This window comes from Chiroxiphia lanceolata, chromosome 8 (assembly GCF_009829145.1).
Source record: "Chiroxiphia lanceolata isolate bChiLan1 chromosome 8, bChiLan1.pri, whole genome shotgun sequence".
Taxonomy (NCBI): Eukaryota; Metazoa; Chordata; class Aves; order Passeriformes; family Pipridae; genus Chiroxiphia; species Chiroxiphia lanceolata.
In genome coordinates, this window is record NC_045644.1 from 13,666,618 (window position 1) to 13,677,507 (window position 10,890).

General features: G+C 37.1%; 1 protein-coding gene across 2 annotated transcripts in view; it reads left to right on the plus strand.

Annotated features, from left to right (window-relative positions):
- The window catches only part of SLF2 (SMC5-SMC6 complex localization factor 2), a 30,547-nt gene extending 20,054 nt beyond the window's left edge, over window positions 1–10,493 (plus strand). For both annotated transcript variants that reach the window (XM_032695005.1, XM_032695006.1), the window contains exons 13-20: window positions 665–841; window positions 1,399–1,496; window positions 2,150–2,237; window positions 2,756–2,887; window positions 3,698–3,775; window positions 5,351–5,437; window positions 6,800–6,868; window positions 8,026–10,493. In XM_032695005.1, the coding sequence (XP_032550896.1) occupies window positions 665–841; window positions 1,399–1,496; window positions 2,150–2,237; window positions 2,756–2,887; window positions 3,698–3,775; window positions 5,351–5,437; window positions 6,800–6,868; window positions 8,026–8,061 (765 nt within the window). In that variant the 3' untranslated portion in view covers window positions 8,062–10,493. The remainder of the gene's footprint in view (window positions 1–664; window positions 842–1,398; window positions 1,497–2,149; window positions 2,238–2,755; window positions 2,888–3,697; window positions 3,776–5,350; window positions 5,438–6,799; window positions 6,869–8,025) is intronic.
- The last annotated feature ends 397 nt before the right edge of the window (window positions 10,494–10,890 follow it).

Here is a 10,890-nt window from a genome sequence, read left to right on the forward strand (position 1 = left end):
GGGAGCTCATGGAGGGCAGGTGGAACTGTGGCTGACTTTCCTGTGGAAGTGAGCTGTTAGATCCATGCAGTGTGTCCTGTAGGCTGGATGAGTGCTGGTCACACTTCACAGGCTAGTTCCCTGTGATTAAAGTTGTATGGTGAAAATGCTGACTTTATAACTGATTTCAGTGTTCCTTATGGAAATATCTGAATCCGCCTGACATTATTTGTTTAGAGACTTTTTAACTATAAAATCTCATAGTTCAAAAAGAGGCACTTGGAGCATTTCCACCAGAGACAGAATATATATCTCTTGATTAATCTGTGTTCTCCTTTACACATGCATCCTGTATTGTAAGTATATGTGATAACACTTGGGTGGGGAAAAACCTCTTGATTTATGTTTTCAGTATTACTGGTGCATTTAGAAAATCTGTGCAGTAGAGAAAGATTACTGTCTGGGAAATATTGCCATTGTTCAAAAAATGAGCCTCCAGCAGGTATAAAAAAAAAACTTTGGGTGCTGTTACTAGGAGATGGGGAGATGTTAGTACACAAGTGTTGCAAAAACAATACATCGTTTGAGGTACTTTTAATGTGAGGGTGGAAAGCTTGAGTTCTCATCATGCTTTAAAATAAGCTAAACCAATTTCAGATGTTAATACTTCATATTTCTTTTAAAGTTTCTAGGTTTCTGTACCACGGTAATTCAAGATGGATACACCGATGAAGAAATATGGCTGCTGCTTCTGTTGCTATTTAAAATAAGCTTGGAGAAACAGCTGAAGCGAGTTCCTTTGGTAGATCTTCAGTGCCTTTTTGTAAAGCTTCTGATGAGTATAAAAGACTGGGATACAAAGGTAACTTCATAAACTAATTGTACTGGATTTGTGAAACTGCAACTTCTGTTTTGAAGTTTTCATTTTTTTTTCTTGACTTATCAGAAAAATACTGCTTGAAAATGTAATACAAAAATTTTGATAATAATATGTATAATAGCAAAAATTTGAAGCTTTGGGTTTGTGTGAGATTTATGAAATGGGTGGGTATACTGAGAGGGTTTTTTTTGCATGACATGCTTGCCTGTCCACTTCTGCAAGAGGACTGTTATATTTATCTTGAGATTGTTTACTAAAATAACTGTCTGTTTAACATGACTCTCTGAAAGAATGAAGAAATTATTGCACTAAGCTGCTAACATGTCATTAAAAGCAATCTGATCTCAACTACCCTACTTAAAATAGTATTTAGCAGACTTAACTACAGGTGCAATGCAGAAATCTCTTTATGGGCATCATATGTTAGATCAGTTCCTTTTATCCTTTATGGTATGTTTCTAGGGAGTAGATGTATTCCTTGGCAAATAAAGCAGACAACCATTCTTCAGTATCAGGATGTTTTGTTGTTCTTTTTAAAGATGCCAGGGGTCTGTGTGGCAGTGAGTGAACTTTCTGACCATCACCATAATCTCCTGTGGCTGGTTCAGCTCGTGCCAAGCTGGACAGTGCGTGGACGGTAATGACACTGTAACCTCCGATCATTAACAGCTGATTTATCTGTATAAGCTCAAAGTCTGATAAATGCAATAGGTATTACATGGCACTTCAAAAAAAGTATTTGTGTTTTCTCTTGTGATACAGATGTATATGCAGTTCTTGGTGTGCATGTATAGGTTCCTGATCACCTCTGCTGTGAAAAAGGGTTGTTAAATTCTATATGTAGTTTCTGGGCTGTGCATTCCTGGTACCCTGTAGTAAAGAAAGACTTAACTTCCTATTCTGGCGTCCATCACCTACTCTAATTCTTGTCTGAATTACCAAAAATTAAATTTTCTTTGAGTGATTCATGTCTACTTCTAAGCATCACTCTGAGTTCTGTATCTTTGAAATTAATAAATTAGAATGTATCTGAGCAAGGAGATTAATTGGGTCATCAGTTGCAGGCTTAAAGACAAGTATCTAACAGTGTGTACTTGTGCAGAAGCTAAGATACTTCTGGTTTACTGGCCTCTTTACTAGTTTAGTAGCATCTATATTCAGAAAAATCCAATTTAATAGTTGTAGGCAAGTTTATATCTAGGGAAGCCATGCATAGCCTCATATACTTTGTTGAAACAGTGTGGATTTGAGAAATTCTATGGGAAATAATTTTTTAAAATTGTTTTTCAGGGAACTAAGACGACGTCTTAGCCTAGTGATAATTTCAAAGCTTCTTCATAAAAAGCACATAGAAATACCTGATGACAGTGACGAGCAGGTACTGCATATATGTGTTATGTTTATATAACTTGGAAGTTTAGAAAACTTATATTGTATGTGTATGTATGTTTTGTGTTTTATGTTTTAATATTGTAAACCTCTTCTCAAGAAACTTGCAAAATTACCAATTAATAATTTTCTGTTTAGATTAGTATTAAAAGTATATTTGCACATGTGTGTAATCTGCATGTTCTGCAGCTTGTAAGTGCAGTATTGTTTGTGCCTAAACATCAATTTTAGACATTGGAAAGAGGTCTACACTTCTTTGAGTCTTCCTTTTATATTCATGTGGCGACACTCTTTGTTTCATAGGTTTGATTTTTTTTTTTTATTGAGGTGATGTACAAACACTTTAGTCTGTAAATAGTCAAAAATTACTCAAAGCATGAAAACTTCCTTTTAATTAAGAATCCCTTTTCTGTTCTTGTCTTAATGGACAAATAATGTAGTGTCACTCTGTTTCCAATTTTCTGTTGCCAGTAAACCAGTCCATTTTGTTAATGTTTGTATGTGTAGATGTCTCTTCTACATCAGTTTGTGGTGTGTATGAAACCTTCTGTGCTACTGAAGAAGATGAGAAAGATGAGAGAAGGACTGGAGGAGCAGAATGCCTATGAAGACCACCTTAATGTAGAACTAGAACAGGAGGTATATAGCCAATAGTGCTTTTTTGCATTTGTCTTTTTATGCATCTTCTACGCTTTTGGGAATGTTTCTTTTGATTTTTGTTAACTGCTGACAGTTCTGTACATGGAACTGCACGTACGCTACTTTGTTGCTCTACGTCTTTAAAATGTTATTCATATTCAATTTTGATTATAGTCATGGAGGAGGGAAAGAAGTAGCATGGGATGGAGGAGCCTGTACTGGGCTGTTTTACAAACAGGGAAATGGTCAGATTTTCTGAGTCACATGGATTTTTTGAGTCCTGATGTCTGTAATCAGAGGGACGTCTCCTCCTTCCCTTCTGACGTAATCAGTGGAAACTGGTGCTGAGCCAGACCTCCACCTGCAGGCTTCAGAAAGATATTTACGGATCTTTTATTAATCTTTTCTCATAAACAAGTGTTACAAAGATTTAGTATTCTATCCATATAAAAATTGAATATTGGTTTGGTTATTTGAATGTTATCATGGAATCTCTTAGCAAGTATTTTGATCTGGATGTAGATGATGGGAAAATAGAGCCAACTGCTGAATTTGATTTCCAGTTATTAAAACCACAGAAATTTTTACCGGTTGCTTAGGTTGTGTAAAACACTGTAATACCATTTTAAAATGTTTCTAATACATGGATATACTGTTTCAAATTAGTTATTTAGGCAGATGTGTAGACCTACTTATCCATTGGCCTGGCTGTTGGAGGAATCATTCCAGAAAGCAAAGATGGTGCTGTTTCTACATGTGAAGAGCTATAATGGTGCTTTGACTGCTAAAGCTGTTTTGATTTCTCTCCAGGCATACTACTTAATCTACATCCTCCTTCATCTAGTCAGTGAAGCCAGTTTCTTTGATGTTGTAAATTCTAATCAAAGGGTAAGTAACTTCAGTGGCTAGACCTTTAGATTTTAAAAGACTGTTTTTCATGCACACTTGGTCTGGTTTGGTAAGAGCAATCATGATCACCATGGATAATAGCACTGGGGGAAGCTTTTGTTCTGACGCAAGGTAAATGCAGAAGAGCTTGCCTGGGCTTACTGCAGAGAAAGAAACTTCTTCTGCATTTCTGTGAATAGAGTTACCTCAAAACATAAGGCTGTGGATGAGCAGGCATTTATTGTGTTAATCGTTCTCAGAAAGTATCCGGAGATTAACTCAACACAGAAATTCTAAGAAGTCAAATGATCCTAAAGTAGGATTGAAATTTTTCAGTGTAGAAAAAAACCACTTTAAAAATAGCTGGTAAAATGTGTTCAAACACATTACAGTTTTCTGTGCTGGAGTGCAGCCATGCAGCAAGTGAAAGCTAGGACTGTAGCTCTTCTCTGTAGCGATAGTTCCTTTGTGCTGTGTTAAGTAACATCTGTTAAGTAATGCCTTCTGCTTAGCCTTTCAGTAATCCTGTTCAGATTTCTGTGATCACTTGCTGGGAGTTGCAAGGTGTTTGTGTAAACCTTCTGTCCTGTGGAATCACTCTTGGCATTTAAGAAATCTGTCATGTGAACTGTTTGAGAGAAGTAAAGCAGTAATGTTTGGTTACATTTGGAGGCTTAAGTGTCTCAGTTAACTACTTAAATTTGTGGAGAACTTGATCTTTTCAATATTTTTTTTTAATGTCTCAATTTCTTAATGAAGAAAGAGTCTATTATTCACTGACCTGTTAGCCATCAAGTGGCCAGAGGGGTGTGGCTGGATTTTGTGCAGACTAGACTTGTGTAAAATCAATCTTGACTATTTCAATTTTGGTCCTCCTCCAGTTAAGTGGGGTAAATTGTGGCCTTGAGACACCAGCACATGTTTATAAGTAGAATTTCAGCATGTCTCACCTGTTCTGCAGAGTGGAGCCTCTTTGCAGCTGTTCAGTGAGAGATTGAAACTGGGAACTTTATGAAGAAATTAACAGAATGTGGAAGACCTTGGGAGTCATTATCAGGAGATTATGAAGTAGCAAAACTGCTTTATTAAAGTAATCAAAAATTTAGAGACAAATAACAGTTCAGCACATAAGCCTTGGATATATTTTACCTGCTCAGCCAATTCCTACAAAAGAAATTACCTGAGTCATCATTACTGAAAGGTTATTTTTAGCTATTGTAGCTTCAGAACTTTTTTTGCTGAGAAAAGATGTGAATGGCACCGCACTGTGTTTGCTACTTTGGAGACAGAAAGAATTTGCAAATTAACTAAAAAACTTTAAAATTTGTGATTTATAGCTCTGCTATACTTTGAAACTGTTTTTAAAAACAATTAGACCTGGTTTACCAGGTGCACATGAACAACTGACAGAGGATCTTGTGATCTTGTTTTCTTTCCTTTCCCTTTCCTTCCTGTGTATTTCTGAGAAAAAAATCAAACCAAAGCATATAATTTTTAAATTCATATAATATTTGAATAAAACTTCTAGTACTGACATGGAGGATTTAATAGCTGTACACTTTTATCTTTGTTTAGCAACACATACTGAAGCTCTGTCGTGCCTTAGATAGGTACGTAAAAGGTGATATTAGGGAAGATGCAAGGCTGTTTTATCGATCTAAGGTAAGACACAAAAGTTGATATATTTTGTTTTGGTTTGGGTTTGTATGCTTTTTAGTGTTGGTGATGCTTGTTGTTCCCTCATCCCAGCCCTGGAAATTCCAGGAGTTCCTCATAGGTTTGGGGATTTTTTTCTGTTTTTTTCTATCTGCACTGTGTCTTTGCATGTAGCTAAATATATGCTCATTTTAATTCACTGTAAACATTCCTTTTGCGAACAACAGGACTCTTAACAGCTGTAAAATGTGAGCTTGTCTTTCTTTTAACCAGGCCTCTCAACTTCTAGGCCCACAGAGTTGCTCTGTTTCTTTTCTGTGGCAGTCATTGATAGCTCATTCTAATTGTAAGAGCAGAGCCTATATACAGAGGACTGAAAAAGTAGCCTATCTTGCATGAGTCTCCATTTCATCTTTCAAATGAATGAGTTAATTAAAAATGTTGTGGCTTTAAGCCAACATTGTATGTGATGCAGCATCAGGCTTGGACAATTGCCTTTTGTTTGCTTTGTGGCGCGGGGCTTACTAGGGGTAGTCCTAATTTTGTGACCTTCATGCTTTGCCTGCTGTCCCAGCAAACCAAATAAATCAGCTCAGTGATAAAGTGTTCAGCCTCAACTTTGAGAACCCTTGGCTTCTTCGGCTGTAAAACAGGCCTGTGCAGTTGTGTGCTTTCTTACCTCTCAAGAAGACTCTTCTTTTCTTATTCAGCCAGATTAGTGGAGCATGGATCCCTTTAACAAGTTAATTACTCTTGCCTTGATTGTTGTGACTCTGGCCACTTTCACTTTTGTTTCTATGTGCCCTTGCACTGGGAGGGAAAAATCTTACTCAGGTTTTCTCCATCGCTTCATTTATGTAATAGGACAGTAACTTCCAGAGGACACCACTGTGCTGGGTTTTAACACAGCATATGAAGCATATCTCAGTGTGAATGGCCTGGATTAAACACCTGCTTGTGATTGGTTATGAAAAAGCACAGTTTACGTAGAAGGAATTTATTTCGGAAACAGCTGAAGCATTGTTGGCTTTTGTGATTGCAGTTCTAGGTACAGTCAGACTTGTGGAACAAACCTCACTCAGCCAAAAAGATGAGATAGTGTTTGGAGGCCAGAGGTTTGCATGCTGATTCCAGACATTTAACATGGGGAGTCATGTGCCTGTAATGTGTTTGTGTGGAGTACATGACTTTGAACTCAGAGTCCCAAATTACAGGGACCTGAAGTTGAGGTAGTGATACGCTGTGCCAGTAAACCTTGGATGTTGGGTTATCTGGGGTTTTATGAGTTTGAGGCTGGTGGGGGAACACAGGGTATGATTTGGGCTTTTTTTAACATAAATGGCTAAGCTAATCAATCTGAATTTGCAGGTAAAAGACTTAGCTGCTAGGATACATACCAAATGGCAGGATGTGATACAAACCACTCGGCTTACTCAGGTACTGTAATGAAACCTTTTTCTCTCTTTCTTCCCACATTGTGGGGTGCATTTAAATCATTTTTTAGCACTTGAAAATAGCATATTCTTTTGAAGAGATTTTTTTTTTTTCTTCATAAGTGGCATGGCTGTGGAATACACTTACATGTATTAGAATAGATTTTAATTAAAATTCTTACTTGGCTGACTTCAGTAAAACGGAGATGTCATCATCCTTAAAAGTGATACTTTTGTAAATGTGTGTGTAGTTACAGTGAAATGCTAGTACTCAGTCGAGTCATAGGGCCTGTCTCTGATTACAGTTATTAGCAGATGCTTCAAAAAGGACATGGGGGCAGGAATGCAGTGATGCACTTCCTGCTGTGGTCTGGCAGCACGTGACTTCAAGACTACTTGAGTCTAGGGTTCTATCCACATATATTTAAGGGCTTTTGATAACTCCTCCCCCTTTGAATGTGTAAAAAATTTCATGCAATGATTAGGCAAAGCCTTTTATGCTTTGTAAAAGTATGCAGTTGTAAATAATGCCATGATAAGTCTCTCCAAAATATTTGCCTTCCTGACATCTAGCTGGACTTGGTGAAATAGATGAATAATTTCTAGTGATACCTACAGTTCGGAGCCATTTCCTCCAGCCTTGGCTTGTAAGGTTTCTGTTGTATTGTGATCAGGCCAACTGTTTGAGTCCTGTCTTGAAACGTAAAGCTACCTGTCTTGGAAAAGCTTAGCTTTCCAGTAATGAGGGTATAATTTACATAAAATTTAAATTGTGCTTATATGCTTGGTATTGATTGCAGTTAAAAACTGTGTAATCAACCATTTGTCTGTAAAGAGTCTCAAAAATGTGCAAAAAATATGTTGTGTGTAGTGTGTGTGATATTTCTTATTATAGAGGAGGAGGGAATTATAGTGTAACTCATGGCTGTAGAGTCTGCTTAGCAATTGATGAAAGTTGATGGTGATGCAGCTCTTTCGGAGTTGGTTTTTCAGAGATATTTGGGGTTGATTCGCGTGTGGGAAACTGGCAAGTGTGTCAGAATAAAATTCTAGGGACTTGCAACACAATGTGGTGCTCCCAAGCTAAGCACCTGCCTACTCTACTCATTTTTTCTGACATTGGTTTTCTGAATTGTGTACTGATTTGTTTTTACTCTTTAGGGAAAACTGCATGACTTCTGGGAGCCAGATTCATGAAATCTTTCCTAGTTCAGGAAAAATAACAGAAAAACTCTGAAACCAAGGAAGATGTAGAATGAATGAAGCTTCACCTTGTTTGGAACAGAAGAAATCAGTCACCTGAGTTAGAATTTGAGCTTGATGCAGACAAATAATAGAAACATGAGGATCTAATTTGGTTAACGTTGGCTTTTAATACAGATGCTCTACTTCTGAAAAGTTAATGTGGGTAAACTGAAAAAAAAAATCCATTTCTATAGCCTTCTCAAAATTGGCTAGAAATATTTTACCATATTGAAAGCTGAGGGAAGTTTTCTTGTTTTCAACGTTAATCACAAGACATGTTTGAAAACAGTATGTATTCATTTTCTTGCCATCATATACCTGCAAGCATTGTTTTAGGTTGGCTGGGAAAGAACTGCCCTGTGATATGGATTGTGAGTTCAGAAAGAGTGTTAGACCTCCCCTGAGGCGAGGAAGAACTGGGCTGAGTTGTGTTAGTTTGCAAAGCACAACTGGTATGAACATCCACTGTCTCTTAAAAACACAAAATATGGCAGTTGCACATGAACCAAGTGACTGCTTTTGTGTTCACTTGAGGATGGAAGCAGAACTTAGAGTGGTTGTGTCCAAACAGTTCAAGTGGAAGCTTCTTTCCTCTGGTTGTGTTTTATCAAAGAACAAATGACATTTGCTGTAGTGAAGTATTCATTTTAACTTACCTTCCTCATCTTCAGGCGTGAATTTATGCAGTGAATGTGACCACACAGAAGGGTTTCTATAAGACTGAGATATAAATGAGATCTTATTACACCACTAGTGTATCTGACTTCGCTTCCTATTAAGGGAGAAAATACTAATCCTAAATATCAGCTCAGTGGAGATTGAGATGAGCATTTGGCTCACCTGTATAAAAACTGTGAAAGCCATATGATGTCTGAATTCCTTGGTGTGAAGTCCTGCTGCACACACAATATGTGCTCAAAGCTTCAGGAGCTTTTATTAAATAATTGAAGCTGTTTGTGAAATAATTAAAGGAAGATATGATTTCCTTCTGTACTCTGTGTGCAAATGCTATCATTTAAATCTTACACTGTGGTTTGTTTGTAGGATGGGTGTATATAAGAAGAGAAAGTTAAGGTATTGAGTAGCAGCACTAACTCAGATTCCCTTAGTGAGATTTTTAATAACATCACCATGTGCATTTTATAATACTGTTTCCTTTTAATTCTTGGAGATTACCCTGTCTTATATGATGAATCCCCTATGGTAAGAATATAAAATAAGGCTAAAAAACCTTGCCAACCACAAAACCTTCAAATTTATTTATGTATGTTTTATATAAAGGAATGGGCATGTCTTATAGGAAATTTAGTGTGAATTTGCAAATATAATACATGTTTTGTCATTTCAAATGTTATATAGTTGTGTCAGTGCCATCTCTTGCTCTACCTTTGACAGCTTATCTGCCTTCCCTCTCGTAGCAGTTACTTACTCTGTTGAATATATCGTATGTAATTTTATTAACATTTATATTTTTTCTCACTAATGTTGTATAAAGTTTAAAAAATATAGAATGTTTACTGTGTTTAATGTGTATATATTTTCTTACCATGTAAATTTGATGTTGCTGTCCTGTATATTTTGGAGAAGGAAAGGGGAGGGGTTTAGATTAACAGCTTTTGTACTGCAGTTCAAAGCACATTGAAACTGCTGAGGGTTTTTTTCCACATAAAATAGCAACTTTGATATTTACTTTTATTTACCAGAACAATGAAAAAATAAAACCAGACACGCCTTTCTAATTAAATGTCCCTGGACAAAATGAGCATTCCTCAGCTCTGTTTCACAAAAAGATGGCTGCAGGTCCTATTTTGGTCTTAGGGCACATGTTACAATTCTAGGGTTTACAGCTGATTAGCTTACTATAAATGGAGACAGTCTTGAAATCATTTTCAGCTCAGCCAATCCTGTGTTTCTGTGCTTAATGCCCATGGATACATTTATACATTCTAGCATTTTCCTTCTCTCTCCCCCTCCTACTTTGTCTGGACTTCTCTTCCATCTGTTTTGTAGCTGAGAAGTAATTCTCTGAAGACTAGACATGGGTTGAATTAGGACACATGAGAATCCTTACAGAGATGATCCCAAAGCATCAGTAGTGAGTCTTTACAAGGGACTCCTGGCAACGAAATGGCAAAACACAACGGCAGCAGGTTTGCCAACTCATTTGTTAGCCCCCAGCCAGAAGTTACATGCATTGGAAAAGGCTGTTAGCACAATAAAGGTCTTAACTGCTTTGTTTGTCTTACAGATAAGCATTTTGCACTGAGATCTATCTTTCGATACTATGTTGGCTGTACTAAGAGCCATGTTATCTCATTTCATGTGGAAGTAGGTGCACTTTATCAGTAATCATAGAAAACATTAAAGGCTGATTATAAAATAAACATTTGTAGTTCTTTGCCTTTTTTTTATTTTCTAACAAGCTTCTCTGTGGCTTTAAATAACCCAAACACTTCTGGTTTTAAAGTTGAAGAAACCTGCCAGTGAAATTATTTGTGCATCTCATATTCTCACTTTTCCCGTTGTGGAACTTGGTAATGGATGGGGATTTCAGAGGTGATTAATGACTTGCAGGTAGGTCTGGCTGAAGGTCAGTGGGACACTTCATTGATGCAGTGGCTGCAGGAACTCTCTGAAGTCTCTAAAGCTGATGATTTAGTTGAGGGTTTCTTTGGGAAAAGCAGGTGACTGGTACCAACACCTGAAGTGTGGTGTTATTCTTGGTGGAGCATTGGATTAGATTGCAGTGAGGGCATTTTAGAGGTAGCATTTCCATGGGGA